Raw genomic sequence first — 21,441 nt, forward strand, 5'->3', positions numbered from 1 at the left:
TACTACTCAAAAAGGCAGGATGCCCTTATCTGATACTGTCTTCACAGTGGCTTTCCCTGAGGTTTCTGCTGTTTGTTTTTCTTTTAAGTCCTCAAATTGAACAGCATTGTGCCCCAGAAAGTATGAGCTGTTCCTACACCTTAAGCCAGGCGTGCTTATCTGGAATTAAAATAAAATCAGACATTTGTTCAAAGGTTAGTTGCTGTGGTTATCAATCAGCCTCCTGGTTTCCATTGCTAAGACAGAGACTTCTGCCTTTTGGGGGATAACTAATTAATAGGATTGCATATATCAGAGTATGTTGTGTTATCCAGCTGTGAATATTTGAAAGCAAGTAGAAATGTAAAAATTAAGAAGTCTTGAAAAACAACTATTCAGGCTTATGCCTGGTAGAGACTTGACTGATGTTAATAATGAAAATAATTTGTCAGTTTGATAATGAGAATCTTTAATCCCAAATCTTGTACTCCTTTGAAATAGCAGTCAGCAGGATACTTTTCATATAATGCACTTTGGGAATTCAGCCCTCACAGGTAATAAATGATTAGAGTATTTTATTACAAAATGCAGTTTTGACAAAAAAAACCCCAAAATACCAAACTCATACATTAACAATTTTCTTACAAAAATAAAATTACATACATTATTTGGGAAGGTTTTTGATGAGTTTGCATTGAAGACATACTGATCCTCACAGTGTAACTGGAGATAAATTATGAAGCTCTACAAAAATTTCTGCTTCTGCATTGCCATTGCCACTGCTATGGCAGGAAAAATTGCGGGTCTGTTCCCCAGGGAGACCACGAAAATGTAGGTTCCCTTAGCCAAGAGCACATGGTCACGGTTGTTTCCCATCCTCAGCAGGACGTGTGAGATAAAATACTCCAGTGCCTGAGAGGGGTATTCAGCCAAATGAGAAGCATTTATTCCCTGTGCTCCCTCTGCTGTGTTGGTGTCCTCCAGTTGCCATACATTGCCAATTAAGGATACATATAAATGTTTCTAGCATGGAACATTTTTTCTGTTTTTTTGGGGGGAGGGGGGTGGTGTCATGGTTTTGTTTGTTTTTTGTTTGTTTTTTGTTTGTTTTTTGGGGTTTTTTTCAGTTTACTCACAAAGGAGAGTTGCACTTGCGAGCCAATTACACACCATGATACTGCCAGCTGCTACAGTGATTTCCAGGGTTGGGGTCTCATGCTGGCAGCTTGTTTTTCAGTCCCCTTGTTTCAGGTGCTGCCTCCCTCCCTTCCTTTGGGAAGGTCAGGGGACAACCTTGCTTTAGCACCTTTACCTTTGGCTGTGCTTTCAGGAGTGTTGCAGTGGTGGTTATTTCCAGTAAACTGGAAGTGGTGCTGCTTCCAAGGCATCTCCCAGGTGTGTTGTATAAGGAAATTGTATTACTGAAGGCTTGAACCAAAAAATCTCTTTGGAAATACAGTGAAGACAGCCAAAAAGAAATGGCTCATCCTGAGTCTAGTGAAAGCAAGAACCAGGAGTTCTCCACTGGGCTTGTTATCACCCTGTCACTTAGGAAAATAAAAATACTAATTTGGGTAGGGGAAGTAACCTTTCTGTGTCACCTGATTTGCCATTTGAAAACCTTGGCAAGATGAAGTAAATTTGATCTTGAAATATTATTTGGAACTGAAAATGAAAATATTTGATTGAGAAAATTTTGAAGCTAAATATGGCAAATGTTTAAAGTCTGTTTTGTTCATAATAGTTTTTATAAAATTGATTTGATAGACCAGCATAAATTTATCAATGACTTGGATGAAATGAAATCTGTTTTATTATTGAATAAAAGTTAAAGTATAACAGAAAAATTGCCTTGGCCTGTGAAACCATAAGCTGTTCTGTTGTAATTTTTATAATTATATAGGTATAAAGTGTGAAATCATGTAAATAATGAAATAATTAAAATTTATTGACTATAAGACATTAAACACACTAAAACACTGAAATTCTGGAAATGCTACAGAGCCACACTCTACAAAAGCTTTTAATATCTTCAAATAATTTCAGTTTTATTTTTGAATCAGAACTGTCTTCCTGCCACTTTCCAGTGTGTAAAAATTTAACATTTGCTCTGTCATGTCTTCTCTGCCTATGTTCTAATTGCTTGTCAGGCAGAGAGTTGTGTCTCTGAAGGACTGTCCTCTTCATGACAGACAGCAATGATTCCACAGGATCTGCCAAAGATAAGATTATGCTGTAATTTCCTCCAACAGCTGTGTCTGCTTCGTTATGAATAGAAGATGTCGGGGACTGTATCCAAATCTTAGTTCTCACCCTTCCAGATCACATTAACAAAATTATCACATGCCTGGGTGAGCACTTTTCCATGACTTTTAATTAATTCCAATTGTACATTACCCACTCCAAAAGGTTTATTGACCTTTTTTATCCTAGTATCAGCTTTCAGCTTCTGTCACCATTACAAATAGTTCTTCATGAAGATTTGGGCTTCCCAAGGAGATAATCCCACCTCCTTTCCATCCAGCACCGTATTTGTTTCATCTGTGGGCTCAGTTCTTGGCAGCATGCAGGGCTGGCATTGGATGTGGTGGTATCTTGTCTCCCAGAGAAGACCTCGGCCAGGCTCTGCCTGGTTTGCCAGCTCTCCCCAGTGGCATTTCTTGGGACAACTGTGCCTATCAGGAGGCATCTGTTCATGCCAGTTTTCTGTAGAAACTGTAAAAACTGCATCTATTTCCCACCTCATACAAATATATCCCTCATCTGCTTTCATCCATCTCTGCATCAGTGCACTGGTCAGACAAGAGGAGTGTCTTTCTCGTGGGCCAAGATTTCTTCCTGAGGGTCTTTTTCTGCAGGAGTTTATCTGTGGATGTTGTAATGCATTCAAGACTCTCATCCTTTGGATGTGGGCTGCTTGTGCAGGGGGCAGTAGAGCTGAGTTTGTGCCTCAGTCCAGGATACTCCAGGAGTTTAAGAACTTGGAGCTCTTGATCATGACAGTCTCTGAGGGAAATGGCTCAGAGATGGAGGAATGGCAATTTCTCATTTTGTGCTCTGAGTTGTGATCAAGCAGTTGAAGCTGCCCTCTATGAGGACAAAGACCACATCAGACCTCCTGACTCCTCTCTGAGTCATTGCAGGTGGGCTGGTGCAGAGGTCCCCTCCATGTGTCATAGAATCATAGAGTGGTTTGGGTGGAATGGGGATTTAAAGATTTTCTAGTTCCAGCCCCCTGCCATGGGAAGGAACACATTCCACTAAATCAGGTTGTTTTTTGCATCCACAACTTCTCTGGGCAACTTATTCCAGTGCCTCACCACTCTCACATTAAAGAATTTCTTCCTAATATCTGATCTAAATCTCTCTTCTTTTACCTTTAAAACTATTTCTCCTTGTCCTGTGAATATCTGCTCATGTAAAAAGTCATTCTCCCTCCTTTTCATAACGTCCCCTTAAGTACTAAAAGGCTGCAATAGGGTGTCTACCTGGAACCCTCTCTTCTCCAGGTGGACAACTGCCTGTGTAATCCTATTTCTTGGGCAGCAGGACCCACTACCCCATTGGGTTGAGAGTGTATACCTTGCAGGAGTGGGCAGCTGATGGGGGATGCTGGCCCATGGCTGATCTTTCCCAGGCTACTGGCTCTGCCCCAGCAATTTACAAACTCATTGGTTTTTGTTCTTTGGTTTTTTTTGTTTTGTTTTATGATAGTAGCAAGCGGCATGAGTTCGGTGGCAGATGGTTAATTAAGTGTTCAGGTGCTTCTCATACACATTGCATTGACAGGCTCAGTCTGAGCCATGTGCAATGTTACCAGAACTCCCAGATGTTTTCAATGTAAATATTCTGGTTTTAGACTTTCAGTACTGGGATGGGTAAGCAGCTGTAACAGCCTGCATTAGAAAATGTTTATAGAGGAAGCAAAATTCTCAACATGATTCAGGTTTTATTTCTTTATTTCCACTTTTATTTGTCCACATGTTTTGATAATTCCTTTGCATATCTCATAATTATTGCTGTTCTACTTTTGTGGCAGATTGAAAACAGAAAAACCAATCAATAGTGTGAAATTCTTCACCATTGTTCTTTTTTCAATTCCTGTTGAGGATAACAATATTTCTACACTGCTTGTTTAACCAAAAAAAAAAAAAAGAAAAAAAAAAAAAAGCACCACTCTTGCTATTCAGAATTGCTGCTTTCTTTTTCCAGCCAGTTTTATTTTACGAACTTGAGCTCTGCTGATGCAGTCTCTGCTGCATGTCCTGGGGCAAAAATCATCCAGCTCAGCTTCTCCCTCTTCCTGATGTCTCCAGAGGTTAGGGTGAGACCTGCTGGCCAAATGTAACTTGGAGTGTAGTGGAGGAACTGCAATATCAGATGGGAAGAAACTCTTGTAGGCTTCTTTCCTAGATCATCATTAAATGGGCTCAAGTTTAAAATAGAGGCTCATAAAAGATAGACATCTTAGAAGGAACCTGACACTGCTGGAGTTAAACAGAAGTATTTAATTGTGTTTCTGGCCCCTTGAACTTTTCTTCTCCCTCTAGGATTCATAGCTAAACATAGTCTGGTGGATATAATTTTGTTCTGCTGTCTAGCATGTTCACATCACTTTGTAAAGGGTTTTTGTTTTGGTTTTTCTTTTCCCAAATACAATTATTACATACTGCCAAGATGCTGTGACATGGAGAGCTATGACTTAATTTTCTACTCTCAGTGGTTCAGAGGGGATATTTTTACATTATACAGTATCAAGAAAATTTTATCCATATATATCCTTATATGTACCAAGTGCAGTCTTTGAAATGGCAGACATGTTTCTTGTCCAGAGTCCTTAGTGATATGCTGCTAAGTGATATAGTGTTGTCTTTGTTGGGCTTGAGACTCCTCTTACTCCCTTCTCCTGTGCTGAGGAGGGCATCTGAAGACTTAGGAAGTTCGTATCCCTCTCATCTCAGAGCATTCCTCCACAGCAGGGAGTGGCTTCAGATGTCTGTATGTCAGCCAACATCAGTCAAGAGAGATGAGTAATAAAAGATAGAGGAAGAGCCAGCAGAACCCAGACACAGCTGAGTCTTTTCATCTCACTGACTCCAAAGAGCATAGTGAAGTTGAGCCTGGACAGCGCCATTTAAAATAAACTATCCTGTAGAAAATAGAAGCCAAAGGTTCTAAAATAGCAGCTATTTACAGAAGAATGATCAAATCTAAGGTCCCAAATGTAACACAAAACCATGTATCTTACTTCCAAATGGGCCTATCACAATATGTAAATGTTCAACCCATTGACTGAACCAAGCTCCAAACTTTGCATTCCTTAACAGGAAAATAGATTATATTTTTATATTAATTTAGTAGGAGTCCCGTATGTTCTATAGCAGAATGGAACCTTGTATTGTTTACAATCAGAGAACCATTATTCTGTGTTGTTATTGTAATGGTAGTCATAAAACATGTTACAAAGTTAACTAGGCAATATTCTGGAAAAAAAAAAAATCTTTGGATAATTATATGGATGTTAATTGAATCTAGTGGGTTCTTCAAGTCTTTGACAACCCTAATCTGAGACTGGATGTCACAAGAAAAGATGAAATTGGCATGTTGGGTGCAGAGTCCATTGTTGTCAGCTTTAACGGGTTAGTCTCCACTGGCAGTGTACTGAGGCTGAGCAGTGCCCTGTGTTTGAGAGGGGCCAAGTCTTTCCTGACCTTCATGTTAATAAATTTGTACTAGCAACATCAAGCCAAAGTGCTTGGTCTGGTCTCTGAAGCACACCAGCTCAGCCTCTTTACACACTTTCAGTGAACACAGGGACCCAGACTGGCACCCAGATACTGTAGACAGAGCACTGGACTTATTCAGCACTTCTAATTAGTGCCCCTGTGAGCCCTTGGCTAGAAACCCAGCTCAGCTGGGAGTATCACAAGTGCTTTGAATTCCAGCTTCTGGGAACTGTGGAGCATGTTCCAATTTCCAATGCCCATGTTCCTTTATGATGAAGGGTATGAACCCCCAGGATAAAAGGAATACCTCAGAGAGTGAATTTTGGCATAAGATAGACAGAAATCTCACCTTTATCTTGTTGGAGGTATAGAGGACAAAATCTGGGTTCCTGAAGCCACACGTGTGAGGGGGCCAAAAGGAGATGCACTGTATTGGGATTGGTGTATAATCCTCTATATTTAAAAATAAACACATTTATCTGTCTCAGAAAAAAATACTTTTTTTCTTTGCATGCCTCCAGCCATAGCTTTTGCTTTCTTAGATTCTATAGATCTGGCTAAAAAATATCAAAGGGGATGGGGTGTCAGGACAAGAATGGCAATGATTTCTACAAGGCAAGGACAGAAACCCGTAAACAACTTCTATGGACCTGGAATTTTATTATTTATAGATAATCTATACAGTGATGCTTTAAATGCTTTGGTAGCCACTCTTGGTGTAATAATTGTTGAAGCAATATGCAAATGTTAGACCCTCAAAACTAGACCCCATCCTCACCTGGCTATTTTTGCCTATTTCCAGTTGTAAACCTATGTGTCTTAAAACCAGTAACAACCACTCCTCTAACCAGGACAGTTTTTGCTGTGTAACTTCTAGAGTCAGAGATCTGTGCTACACTAAGAACCTTTGCTGGGAGCAAAGCTGTGATTGAAACAGCATTTAAAGTGTTTGAAAACACTCTGTCCTGGGGCTATACCTGGGAGTGCTGTTGATTTTAACTTTGATTTAGTTACCATAATTCCTGACATCGGTGTAATGTTGTCTGTTTGGGTTTTTTGTTTTATTTGTGTTTGGGTTTTTTTTCCCCCTTAGGTTGGCTGGATTAACTGGCTCTCATTCAGAGGGAACTTGGCAGATCTATTTTGCTTTTGTTGAACCTCTCTACAGCACGTCATAAAGATTTCCTAGGTCCAGAAGCTGCAGAAGAGAAAACTGAGCAGCAGAAAAATGTGACTCTGAGGAGAGACTTCAAGCCTTCTGATGATGAATTTTCTACTCATCAGTTCCAATTTAAATATATAACTGAAGCATGCATAAAAGTTAATCTGATAGGGGAAAACACCTTCTCATTAATTAGAACTGCTAAAAAAAAAAAAAAAGAAAAAGAAAAAAGAAAAGAAAAAGGAAAAAAGAAAAGCAGTCACCTGAAGCTTCAAAATGAGTGCTCCACTAATTCCAAACAAGTCATGTTATTCCCAGCTTCAGGACAACCGCAGTGAAATAAGAAACAATAATGAAAGCCTAGTGAATGTTGGGGATACCAATGCCAACCAAATTGTAACAAAAGTTAGAACCACTGACGGAGATGTTAAGAAACATGATCTGACAGATGAGAGTGGGAATATATACTCTGGAGGAACAGAGAAAGTGAGTCATCTGCCTACAGAGCAGAATAAACTTCTGACCTTCAAAGACTCTCGAACCTGTCACAACAGTGTACAGGAAAGTAAGCTGCCCTCCACCACAAGCAGGGAAATGGGGAAAGACTGTAGGACCAGCGAAGCTAAGGATATATCAAGGCATATCAGGATTAGCCGAGGACAAAGTCTGTCCAATTTAAAAAGTAGCACAAATGATGCCAACCTGGAGGTTGTCTCCAAAGGTGATATTGACTTCACCCAGAACTTTCCTAAGGGAAAAATGTCCAGGACTGTGGAGGTGGAGAGAATCAAAAGGCTTTCTTTGGGAAGACCGAGTAAATTTTCTCCTCAGCCTGAAACATTTGCAAAAGATGGCGTTGGCCGCGTGTCATGTAAACGTCTGCTTTCTGCATCATTGGACTCCATCGACAGGTCTCACCAGTTGGTGGGAAGTACAGAGAAATCCCAAAAAACATCCACAGATCATTTTCTTGGGATGGTGTTTCGTCCACTTGACAATACCTCAGAGGAAAATACTGTTTTTTATTCCAAACCATCTACCTCAGGGAACAAGAAAACAAGTAAAGCAGAAAATGTACCAAATGTTAGCATTGAAAGCACACTGCATACTTCTCATTCTCAACATTCAGCTGTTAAGCTCAATGAGGTTGCTAGTAAATCAGAAGCACAATTAGGTCAGGGTGATAAAAGTAAAAAACTGGATCTTAGGACTGCACCATCTCTACAGTATAAAAATACATGTCCACAAAAGATAGAGAGAATTATGCTGGTAGAGTTCCTGGGGTGTCCAAGAGCTGAAAATACAGCAGTGCAGGAACAGAAAAGCCCTGGGTCTGACACGTCAAAAGTTCAATTATCCCATTTTCAAGACACCTGTAATAGAGTAGAGGACCCGTTGTCAAGCCAGGTAGTAACTCATCGTGATGATAAATTGCAAAATGATAGCGTCACCATCAGTGGGGAAGGGAGAGGAGGCAACGACAGTGACAGCAGGGCAACCAGCCAGGCTGATGAGGAATATTCTACTGATGAGGAAATGGAAACAATATTTCCACTCAACTGCAGTAGCAAATCCAGCATCAAAGTGACACCGAGAAAAAACAAAAATTTGCATGAGGTTGACACAGGTTGCACTGAAACAGTGCATGAACAGATATCTCCTATACATGATATTAATCGACCTGACAGCAAACCCTTGAAAGTTAATGAGAATAAACTGATGCTAGTCAAAGAAAGTACTGAGGATGCTGCTGTGCCTGCCTCTGATCCCTCAGAGCATCACAGAGCACTCAGTGCAGAGACAGTGTCAAACCAACAACCTGACAGTCACAGCAGTCATGTGGAAACCTCAAATGTTTCTGTTTCAAGTAAAGAAACAGCTAATGCACAGAAACATCCTCCAGAGGAAGCACCAGAGAGCTGTAACATTCCAGCAAAGGCGGATGTCTTTTTCTGTGTCCCAACTCCCGTGCGCCCGGTGGCAACGCCGGATGTTAATGGTCAGCCCACACTGTCCAACACTAATTTGAAAGACCTTTATGCACTTCATGATGACAAATTGTCACCCTCCCCAGTCCTACCTCCCACTGACAGCACACAGTTGTTAAACATATCCCCTAAAGTGCCTATCAAGACTGCTTGCAGCAGCGCCATCCCAAAACCTATCCTGGTTCACCCCAAGGGCTCCCTCACAGATAAGGCCGGTGCGGACAGTGACTGCAGTGAAAAGCTGGAAGAAGGCGCTGAGATAAAACCTGCCATCCCCCGGCCCAAACCTGTGAGGCCTAAAATCATCACGTACATTAGGAGGAACCCTCGTTCCATAGAGCAGCTGGACCCCCTGTTCGCGCCGGCAGGGCTGCCCTTCGAGAGCCCCGCCTGCGGCGTGCCCATCCCTGCGGAGCAGAAGGCGTCCAACGGAGGGGAGGCAAAGCCTGCTGGCATCCTGTATGACAAATTTAAACCTGACCTCCAGAAACCAAGACTCTTTGGTTCTGGACTGGTAGTGTCAGGAATTAGGCCCCCAGGTCATCACTTCACTCCGATGAGCGAGAAGTTTCTGCAGGAGGTAAGTTTCTGCGGCTGAGACAGCTGCTTTTGTGTGTTGAGTGGTGATCATTTGCTTATTTGCTGCTGCCTGAAGTTTGTTCTCAAACCTCAAATAAGAAATAAATCCTAAAACAGTGTGTGATCATTAGGGATAAACTTACCCAGCTGTTTCTGGTACTGACCCTGTTGTGATACCTTAGCTGTTACTGGACATCTTCACTGTGCTCTTCCAGCATTTTGCAGCAAATGAGTCACCTGCTAGTATTATAAATAGGGTAAATAGAAAGAAAAAGACATGCTGAATTGAGTAATTTTTTTTTTTTTTTTTTTTTTTTTACTTCCCAGAGAATAGCTTTGGGAAATACAGTTATTTGCCCATACAGACTTTTCCTTCATAATGGGAAAGTTGGCAGGTTTTTGTAGTTAGAGCACTAGAGTCTAAACTAATTCCATTCTGTTTAGCTGTATGGAAACCCAGGGACTACCAGAGCTCTTTTTGTATTATACATATAATACAAAAGAAGATTTACTTTTGACTAATTTTAATGCTGTTTCTTACACAGACCTACATGTCAAAAAAGATTTCTTCTTTTCCCCAGAAAGCCATTCTGAGCAGCCAAAATATGATGGAAATCCCTCTAGATAACTCTGGTCCCAGATAACTCACTGTATTTCTGCCTTGCTAAACTGGGCAGGAGCCTTGGGTTCCTGAAATCCCTGCTGGAAGGTGAGCACAGTAGAGGAAGGATGAGCTTGTTTGGTAGGTGGAGAAAGAACAGGGAAGAGCAAGCTGTGTCTGTGTGCTCTTGCATCCACTGCTTGGGAGCTGTGGTAGTTCAACAAGCAAGATTTTCATATAAACACTGAAGATAACACAGGTGATTTTATTTGAATGAGTCTTTTAAAAAAGGATATGTTTTTTTGCTCTGTGTTTTGTGGTGTTATTACTCCCTACCTCATTCTACGTACTTATGATTTCAATCCAAGAAACAGCATTGAAATAAATTAGTGACAGTGTTGGCAGTCAAAACCTGGCAAATACCCAAATTAAGATACTGTGTATGAGTGTGGGTTGACCCTTATGGCATATTAAACAGAAACCTACTGAAGTGAGCAAAGATTATAATTATTTCTCATCACCAACACAGAAAGAACAGTGTTTGCTGTCCTTTTCTCTTTAACTTCAGTTTTCAGCTCTGTCCCTTATATTTTATGTCTGGAGAAAGAATTACTAAAATCTTTGGGAGTTTGTCTATTCCAGCCATTATTTGTATATCTTCACAATCGCCTTGTAAGGTGAGGGGAAATTTCTAGGTTATTACTGTTTAATGCTTGGCAATGGAATGAAAGCCAAAATTACCCACACTGTGCACTGGCTGTTTGGCTGTTGGTGGCATGACCCTCTGAAGACCACAGGTGTCTGTGAGAGTTGAGGTTCTGATAATCAGCAGACACATCTGTGAACAAAGGACGGACTTCTGAGCACTGCTGAGGACTGTTTTTAGCATGAGAAGGACTCGGGTTGTGGCAAGTCTGCTGTGTGATTTTCTCTAGGTTAGGGTTAGAAGTAGGGCACTTATGGGCTGGAGAGGTTACAAAGCATCTTCCCCTATTCCTCCAAGAAATATGACTTTTGGTAGGTATTTCAACAAGGGAATACCTGAACCCAAGCGAGCTGCTTCTTCAGAGAAGCTGGACTGACTGGGGAAGAGGTGGAAAAGAAAAAAGTCAAACTACAGTTTGCATTATGAGTTTGCATTAGCCCACGAGTCAGGAGCTGAAACAGAGGGTGGAATCTGCTTTCTTGGACTGCCACCTTAAAAGCAGTAACCTGGCTGTCCTGCCAGCTGGAGGAATACAAAGGGGCCTGAATTGGCTCAGTATGGATCAAGAGAAAGGAAAATTATCAATCCATGGAGGTGAACAGATGCTTAAAGGAGCAACTGTGCACAGTATGGGTTAGTAGCAGATGAGTGATGTGTAATCCAAAAGAAACCAATTAGGATGCATTGAAATAGATCAAAATCACTGAGCTGAGGGGAGAACGTGGAAGACTCACAGGTTTTGGAGACAAGGAGACTCTGACATGATGGCCACTGTCTTGGTTAGAGAAAAACATCCCAGTTTGACGTATTTCACACATCCAGTTCTGACTTTGGAGAGCTTTGATTAGCATTCAGTAGCTCCTTATATAGCTATGATAGTGTTAATATCGGTTAACAGGTCAAACCTGTAATCTCTAAGCATCATTCAGCCAAGTGGTAGGAACAATTAAATATTCCTCTGGGTGCCGGGCGTAGAAGAAATAGGAAGGTGCCATCTTGGACAGGAGACTTCAAGAAAAGGCCCAGAGAACTCTATGAGAGAGACTTGGGGGCTACCTTTGTGCAGTGGGAAGCCTGCAGGGCCTCTTGAGCTGCCTGTACCAAAAGCCCACTCAGGACAGCTCAGACAAAAATCCCAGCTCCAGCACAAAGGCAGTCTGGCTGTGCTGAGGGTTTGGGTCCACAGCAGAATTGAGCTAAGGCTGAACAGGCAGCCTTGCCTGTGTAGTTGGCAGCTCCCCTAGTGCTGTTTTTTAGAAGATTGGCAGAGTATAGACAGATCTTTCATGCCCATCTTCATCAAAAAAGAAAAAAAAGAAAAGAAAACCTCTCAAGATGAAATGCAAAATGCTTAAGAAAACCAATTGTTTTCCAGGGCAGGTCACTGCTATCCACATCTTTCATCCCATCGTGGGCTCCCCATCTCACTGTGGAGCTCACCCTCTTCTAGTCAGCACCAGTGGATGTTTGTGGGCTCTTTGTTCTCCCAGTTGCCTCTGTGGGAAGTTATAGGGCAAATCAAGTAACAGGGACCCAAAGGCTCTATCTGTCCTAGTGAATTGAACTGTGAAATGAGATGGCCTCCAAGGCTTAGGAAAGATTGTCTGTACTGCTGGACTGGGAGCACACTCCCCAGCTCAGGACCCAATTCTGCCAGAGCGTGCTCACCCAGAGGCTGCTCCCAAGGACCAGCATGGATCAGCCTGATCTGCAGACTGAGAGTTTACCCGTACAGGTACAGTCTGTGTGCCATTGGAGAGTGGTCATTGGACACTTTATTCACTATTTTAAGGCTGCTGCCAAGACCCTTGATCTAGTGAGGGTCCGTAAGGAGGTCTGCTGATCACCAGCTCTCCTGCCTGCCTCACCAAGACTGTGCTGGCCCTATTCAACCACTGCTTTGGGTCTGTTCCCCAGCACAGGCATCATTGTGCTCCAGAGAGGATGGACCAAAGTCTGCTGAAAGAAAAAAGCCTGCTGAGGTTAAAAGCAGTTGGGGAAGTTGTTTCATATATAGTCAACCCAAAACTTTGTCCCCTTGATCCTGCTATTTGAACTGCCTGAACTGATGTTGTCAACTCTTTTCCCAAAGAATTGCCTGAAGCAGACACTTAACAAGCAAATTCTTCCTCGAGGCATTAATGTTTGATGATGCTATAAACAAAGTAACATGAAAGAAAGTGTTGGGCATCCCTACCTGCTGGCCATGCTGCCAGCTCTGCTTAGGAATACCCAGCCTGTGGAAATTCCTGCAGGCTCAGAGTATTTGTTGCAGACTTTTCTGGCTCGTTCTAACAAATTAATTCATGGGTGTATGGGTAATGACCAGACAGTCCCACAGAAAAAACTCTAGGCTGACTTTCTTGGTGGACAAGCTGCAACAGATCACGTCTCTAGAAGTCACTCATACAAAAATCTAGTACAGGGTGCTAACAGAGACCATATTAATCCATATCTTTCTGAAGAGCTTTAAAATGGCAATAATTTTATGTAGTTCTACTGAGAAAAGTTGAATTTTACACTTCATGAATTAACAGCTAAATAGAAAGGAAAAAAAGTTTATCTTCATAACGTTTATGTCCTCCAAAATTGGGATCTTAAAAAAATATCTAATTCTTGAAAGATACTTGGGCAAATTCAGTTGGACTTGATTATCTTAAGGGTCTTTCCCAATCTAAATTATTCTATTTTTAAGTCCTCACTTCTCTCAGCTTGAGACGAGGTTTTGTGCTGTGATCAATCGGTTTTGTGTCCATGTTAGTTGCTTTTCTCTGTTACTCCTAGCATACTCTCAATAAAGAAAAAAAAAAAAAAAGGAGTGAGAGAAGATTTGAATAAACTGACTCAGTTTATAAGAAATGCTTATTTTCTATATGTAAAGATTTTCTTTTTCCTTATGCTGAAATACTTGGCACTGGTGTTTAACTTTCATTTAAATATGAAATGATAGTATGCATAGCGTAATCTGATAGAAATAAATTTATCAGGGAGAGTGGAGATAACTGAGGCTTATCCAGAAAGCCATCTCATATCTAGAAGCTGAAAGTAAGAAGCCAGACATCTGCAGTCCAAGCCTACAGAATCATTCATATTGTACAGCAAAAAACTGCATCCTAACTTAAAATAGGTCATGGGAGTATAATAAAAAAGGAAAGAGAAAGATCTAATGGCAGGAAATAGGACTGCAAACAGAGGAAGAAATATAGGGCAAAACTATAAAGCTCAATGTTTGTTGCATCTGCCCTCCTAGTTCCTGTGCAAAGGCCTCAAATGTTCTATATTTCATAGTTTTAGGCCAGTTTTGTCTTTTAGCATATTAAAGATTTGCTAAATTAGGATTAAAGCTCTTGGAGGAGCTAGGATCAAAGCTTTTATAGCCAATGTTGAAGTGCATATTCTAATGCTTATAATTGCTAAATAGAAATTGATTTGGCATATTATATGCATCATAACTTACAGCAGAGTTAATTAATTGGCAGTTACATTTCTTCCTAGGTAGCCTGTGGCACTTTTTGATTAATTTTTAAACAAATTTAGTTCAGATTTCCTATTTCGTATGCTTTTTTTTTTCTTTTCCCATGGCATAAATGGGTTGACTGAAAAAATATTCATAGGTTCTTTTCTATATTATGATGATATTGCATTTTATAAGAAAATGGTGAAGGAGTGGTGCTCTACTCAGAAAAGCAAACAATTCTTTGCAAATGTGAGAGATGAAAACTCTGCAGTCTTGTCCTGAGTCATGAAGCAACACAGAAAGGTGAGAGCCAGAGCCCAGCTTGAATGCACAAAGATGCAAGGGCTGAATCATAGAACCAGGTCATTCCTCAGTGCTGTGAGCCAGCTATGAGCTGGAAATGCTTCCAGCTTGGGACTTAGTCTGCTGTTCTTACAGTAAATGCCCATTAAAATACTGAGAGATTTGTCAGTGATTTTAACAAAACAGCATCTATTTGTGATAGATAGTAAAAGTTTCACATTTGCAAATCTGATAGGTTTTTTTCCTCCAACTCACATGGAGAAAATCCAATTCAGATGGATTTTCTAGCTGTGATTTGAAATATTCAACAGGCCTCTGAAAGCATAAGTTAGAGAAGTGTGCTCACGTCCACAACCAGCTCTCTTTCCAGGAACTAGAGGGGCACAGATTGCAAGGAACATTTTGCAATAAGAACCTACTGTTTTGTTTTGGTTTTTTATCACAGAAATTATTTGGCAGTACAATTTCTCTGGTAAAATGTACCTAAAACACCTCCAGCTTTATTTTTAGCTAAGTTAAAACCAACTTCTCCCAGAACTGGGCAAGAATATTTTCAATAACTTCTAATAAAAATTCCACTTACACATTCTCTTAGTGTATCTACCTCTGTAAATAATATAACCTTTTATGACTTAACAGTATGCTCATTTTCACTAGTTGAAGGTCTTCCATTTGTCCATTTTCTTTTGGGGAAGTCATCAATTCTTTATTTGGGTGTAGTTGCATATTGAGAGTGTAATATTCGTATTTTTGAACAGCCATTCATATAGTAAGACCATAACTTTTTGGAAGTTTGCAGTGTGAATCTGAAGACCAGATACACAAGGAGGGAAATTCAGCCTTTGTAAGCAATTTGGAGCTCCATATTGTCTGGGTTTACTGATTTATTGTGTAATATCTGTGTCAATGGTTTTTCTGCAGGTTGGGGAAAGGCCTGCGAAAGATGAATTTTGCCCTCCACCGTACAGTCACTATGAGGTGCCACCAAGCTTTTATCGATCTGCCATGATCCTGAAGCCACAGTTAGGGCTGGGTGCAGTGTCCAGGTTGCCCTCTGCCAAGAGCAGGATTCTCATTGCAAGTCAGAGGTCCTCAGGGAGTTGTCTCCATCAACAAGGAGAAATAACAAGTGCTCCCAGCCTCTACCATCCTGATGCTTCAGGTAAAGTATGAGCTTTCTTTCCTTTCCCTTTACTGTAGTCACCAATAAGATACTTTTTTTAAAGACAGAAAAATCAAAAAATGAATAACATTTTGACCTGATACTACAAAGCTCCAACAGCACTCTTTGAGATATGTCTTTTTATCCTGCAGTAGGGCTGACTAGGGAGTCTGGGACTTGTGCAAAGGTTGTTTAGCAGGTCATTGCCAAAGAAAAGGAATAGTTTTCAATAATAATTCTCATTTTTCACTTTTTATCTTCCTCTGCCTTGTAAATGCCTGAAAAATCTTTGGGAAGGTAATGGGACATTTTCTTCCATCATGACGACCCCACTGTTCGGTCTGGATTTGACATTCCCCACCATGTTGTGCTCTGAATACCTGGGCAGTGTTCAAACATTCAAAAACAGAGATCTTGATTCTCTGAAGGCCTGGTGTACACCTCTTTGGAGACAACACTTCTAATACCTTTCTCTTCCTAGCTTCTGCCCAGCTCAGCATGACCCTGAGCAGAATTAGAGGGGAGGGAAAAGCACAAGAAGAGCTGGAAGGAGAAGTATACAGTGTCACAAGGAAGAGACAGTAATTACTTCTACAGGACACTCCTTAGTAGCCTGGAAAAGTGTGGAGGTTTAAAAACATGCACATTTCAACAGGAGCAAGGTCAGAGACAACTAAAAATCAGTCATTGCCAGAGTGGAGTGTAGCAGCTGTATAACAGCCTAGGATGCTGCAGAGATTTTTAAAAATAGCCGTAAGGGCTAAAGTTAATTAATGACTTAAGGTCATATGATCCCTCCTCTTGCCCCAGGATGGGATTCCTTCTGATGTATGCTTATTTAACCTTTTTGTGAAAAACTGTTTATAAAAACCTTCAATATGAGATCTTGGAGCCTCCAAAAGAAGGACTGCTCCAATGCAGCTGCTATTTTCAAGTTAAAAGTGTTCCCTAGTGTTTTGCCTAACCCCCTTTGTTACAGTTTATGTCCTCTTTCATCTGGAGTAGTTGTGGGGTCTTTTCCTCTTTGCAGGTATTTGAAAATTATTACCATCTCTCCCCAGTGTCTGTTTCTCCATACTAAGAAACAGGAGAAATTTGGAAAAATTTAGAATGGAAATGCACCAGAGCATCTCGACTTTACCCTGAAAGGATAGTCTCAGTCAGTAATACAGGTTGACAGGATTTGGGATTTATCAGTAAAATCAAGGTTCTCTGTAATGCAGTGCCTCTTGCTAGTATCCTTTACTATCGGACCCTGCATCTGGAGTTTATCTGTGCTGATGCCATTAGCAGAAGCTGACCAAACTCAGCTGTATGTGACTTCTGAGACACCCCAAGATTGCAGACTCAGTTCTAAAAACTGTTTCAGCCCTGTGACTTGAGTTTAGTCAGCACTGAACATGGGAATACAGGTAATTGGATCATAATTTCCATTTAAATGAAACTGCAAAGTCTGTGAGTTCAGGATATGAGTAGGGTAAGCCCTTGTGTTACAGGAGCCAATTTGGGAGGTAGATACGAGAGAAAATGCAAACAGGACCTATTATCAAATAAACATTTTTTTTCTGATCCTCAGAAATGAACACTACCTTCATTTTTGTTCATCACCCATCCATTATCCACATTATCCTGCATCATAGATGCTAGCAGACATGACTTTTCCTTAGCCACTTTTAATCCATACAGGAGCTTGTCTTGCATGTATTCATTTACTGTCTTCCTATGTTATGTGACATTCTAAAATGTAAACAGGATCAGCTCATCAGTACCATTTTGTGTCTGTAGTACAGCCTTTAAAAAAGCCAGTGCATGAGAAGTATATGTAAGTAAATCTCACAAGATGTTACTGTGATTCTATTCCACTGAAATTGTGTTTCTTAACATTTTCATATTTCTCAAAAGTGGATGTGGTTTTTTTGTTTGTTTTTGTTTTTGTTGTTATTTTTAACATTTTTAATTTTTTAAAAGCACTGATTATTTTTTAGACCTTGTCTGCTTTGGAGGTCAAATTTAATTCATGGCTCTCCATAATTTCCTTCCTATAACTGTTGTTTTACTTGTTCCTCTCTAGTCTATTGATACCTCACTGTTTCAGAAAGGTTATTAAAGATAACTCCTGGTAGTCCAATAATCTCTCATCTCTTTCAGGACCCCAAAGTGTGCCTCATCTGGTCTTTGGGCTCTGACTTTTTTTATGGATTTCAAATTACATGAGGCTTGTACTGGAGAGGTTGCTAATGTCTCCAGTTTTTCACTGTCCACCCCAGGACACATTGTTTTCACTTCTGGCATCTCACCTTCCATTTTCCTTGCAGGATGAAGAATGTGTTTAATTTTTCTGCAGTAGCTTATTCTGTTGCAAAGTACTTTTCATTGCTCTCCTTTGGTTCAATACCTCCTCTTATCTTTCATGTACTTCTGAAATCTTATGTTGATTTCTTTACATGCATTTATTTTTGGTATATTATTTCCCAATTATCCATTCAAGATTTTCTTACAATCACCTTTTCCTTGACTAAAGACTTTTTCCTTGTATGCTTCAAATGATTTAATCTTTCTCTCAGCAATGCATAACTTCTTAGGTCAGTTTACCAGACTTTTTGTATTTAATACTTACTTTTAAGAAGAGTTAATTGCTCATGAAAGAGGCTGAGGTGACAGAAGATAGGACAAGACTGGTATAGGAGTGCAGAGGCATCAGAGAACTGATTCCTGTGCCTGTATTCACGGCAGAGCACACAGCAGACCAGAGATGTGTTGCTGGTTGCCATGGAGGGGATGGATGGGACAGCAACCCTTGGCATGCCAGAGCTGTTGGGTTATTAATTAGAGGGGCTCATAGTAGAGCCAGACACCTTTTTGCCTTTTGTGTTCAGGTACTCAACACCATCTTCAACCTCTTTCCCTTTATTTGGCTGTTAGCTGTAGCATTATTTGCAGTATATTTGATCTGCATAATTGGTTCTGCTGCGCTGTTTGAAAAACAGGATTAAACACAGCTTTGATAGAGTCATATTTGCAAACATGATCAAATGACATGCATGAACATATGGTCAGCCTCTGAGATGCAGAGCCAGCAAGACTTGCTCACGGGCATTGTGGGGTGTAGGAACTTGGGTAACTTCAGCAAAAGCAGCTAGGCACTAAGTGGTATTTTTCTGCCAGGGACACCAGGCCTGCCTTCAAGATTGCTAATCAGCATCTCTTGCAGCTTGATCCTGAGCTTTTAATCCAGTTTCCAACCCTAGAGATATCAGTCCTGTCCTGAGGTAATGGAAACTGAGGGATCTAGCCAGTTGCTATCCCGTGACAAAGCGTGCAGTACCACGGAGGCTTTTGAACTGAAATTGCTGTGGCACAGTATCGAGGACAGCAGCAGTGCCTCATAATGAGGATTTTATTCCCCTTTCCCATACCAGTCATAATGCAGCAGTCTGGTATAGCGGCACTGATAAGCTGAGGGATTTGGCCCATGTATAATACTAATCCTCGTAAAACTGACTCTGAAGTAATTGATAATTAAACCCCTGAACTGCTGTGATGGACTGCAAGTATTATAAGTGCATTAAGGGTTTTGTTAGTTTTACATTATGCCAAGTAGAAAGTAAAGTAATGATGAGTGCTCCCTCAAGTGTGATCTCTAAGTGTAATGCCGAAAGTGTGGTTGGTCCAGTGATCCTTCTACAGCAGTAGGATACAGGACATGTGGGGGTACTGGCTGCAAATGCATTATTAAGCAGTGCTACTCCTTCGGTGGTGCTTTGCCTCAGGAAGGTCAGACAAGCAACCTGACTGTAAGAAAAAGAGTTCTACAAAGTAGGTAAAATATGAGGTCATTGAATTATTATATACTTATAGGTGCCTAAGAGTCTCTGAAAGCTTAATATTTGTTTGTTTTATGTAAATAAACTCTGCTCTTTCTATGGGAAACTTGTAATTCAAAACAAGCATTGAGGCATATTGTGTCTATAACATGTAAAATATTAATATGTTTTCCTTGGTTATAAAGACTTCTTGAAGCAAGTGTGTTAGGATTTGCATTCATTAGCTGATTATTTTGATGGAATTAATGTTTGATTTTGAAAAGTGCAACAGAGATCTCATCTTTAAAACTTCACTTTAATTATGCTCATTAATTTAACTTAATTCTACATTTTTCAGTAGTGTTTAGGGTATTTTTTTCTCAAAGAGTGAGTTAATGAAATGTTACTTCTTTATCACATCTCTGTGCATTAAACTTGTCAGTCCCGAGGGTCTAGTTGCTCCTCTCATTTCTAAACAAGTCAACTTTCATTAAAGATAGAACTTACCCATAAATCAGGACAATTTTTTGCAGTATTTCTCATTCCTTGGATAGAGGATACTTCTCATTCCTTGGATAGACACAGATATATGCATTTATTTGTGTCTTTGAAAATGTATAATGTATTTAATCCCAGATGCCACAATATGTCTACAGCTTTCTCCCTGCAGGAAAGCTTTATTTTCATGTTTATTCTCAGGAATAAATAACCTAATAATGACCTATTAATTGAACATGTAAATGAGATTTGTTGATAGAAAAGAGGTTTTGAGGCTACTTCCTGAAATGTTGCCTTACTGCCACTCCAGCTCTGCCTGTACTTGCAGTCCGGGGTACTTTGGTTTGAACTGGCAAGCTTCTCAACTGTTTGATGAAAGAGGAGCAAGGGAATAGTTTAGAGAGGAAAATGTTCTCTGTCTTCCACTAACCTGCAGAGTTTTCAATTGGCTCTCCCTGTTTTCTTTGAGAGAGCAATCTGACTGTATTTCATTAAAAAAAAAATTAGGATTCAAAGGATTGCACACACTTCCTTGTGAGTTTTTTAAGGACATTGTCATCTTACTTGAGACATGGCCATCTGCCACCTCTCTGCTCCAGTTACTATGTCTTCAAGGGACCAAACCCCATCGTATTAGAAGGGTTGTCTATATGACAGTTGTAGCAAGCTGTCATTCATAAGAGCAGTATGTGGAGCAATCTGGGTGGAGGAACAGGCAAATACTTCCTGCCTTGCCTCCTTCCTGGTGAGAGCCAAGCATTGTCCCTGGCTGGACCTCCACAGCCCTTCTGAGCAGGCAGTGGACAGATGAGATGCAGCTGCAGTGCAGAGAGGTGTTCTGGCTGCTCTGGGCTGCCAGTGAAAAATGCAATTAGTGAGACTCATGCAGGGATGATTTCTGTGCTGCAAGTTCTTGAGGGATGCCGTGCTTTTCACATTAGCTGCCAAGCAAACACAGACATTTGCAGCTTGAATGAATTGTGAGATGACAAGTTCTTGGGGTGTTGAGAATGTGCTAACCAGGCTTGGTTTGCCTGGGAGCTGGGAAGGCAGGGAGCAGTTCTTTGGTGCTTTTAAATCTGAATCATGAGGAGGTGAGCATTTACTACCCACATATGATGGTGGACTGACCCATTAGAAATTAGTCAATGTTCAGCAGTGACAACTGTTTGGCCTTTGGAACTGAACTGTCCCAGGCTTGACAGTATTTGGATGAGAGACCATCAGGACAGCTGGGCCCAGCCTGCTCACTGCTGTTTAGGTGTAAATCATGAAAGCCTCTGTTTTAAAGCCCCTTTCATCAGTTCTTGTTCAGAGAGAAGTTGTTATATCTCTACAGGGAAACCACAAAGGAAGTGGTAGCAGAGGAGGTTGCTCACCTTTATGATTTGTTTCTAATCTGCAAAGATGGCAATGTTTGGGTTAACTCTGAGCTGGGTTAACTCAGCTTGTATTATCTCTGACTGGTGCAGTGACA

General features: G+C 40.7%; 1 protein-coding gene across 1 annotated transcript in view; it reads left to right on the forward strand.

The window, feature by feature from the left end:
- Positions 1 to 6,029: 6,029 nt before the first annotated feature.
- The window catches only part of MTUS2 (microtubule associated scaffold protein 2), a 161,999-nt gene continuing 146,587 nt past the window's right edge, over positions 6,030 to 21,441 (forward strand). Inside the window, exons 1-2 of the mRNA XM_066340362.1 lie at positions 6,030 to 9,435; positions 15,423 to 15,663. Of these exons, the coding sequence (XP_066196459.1) occupies positions 7,144 to 9,435; positions 15,423 to 15,663 (2,533 nt within the window). The 5' untranslated portion in view covers positions 6,030 to 7,143. The remainder of the gene's footprint in view (positions 9,436 to 15,422; positions 15,664 to 21,441) is intronic.

The sequence above is a fragment of the Sylvia atricapilla genome, chromosome 2 (assembly GCF_009819655.1).
Source record: "Sylvia atricapilla isolate bSylAtr1 chromosome 2, bSylAtr1.pri, whole genome shotgun sequence".
Classification (NCBI taxonomy): Eukaryota; Metazoa; Chordata; class Aves; order Passeriformes; family Sylviidae; genus Sylvia; species Sylvia atricapilla.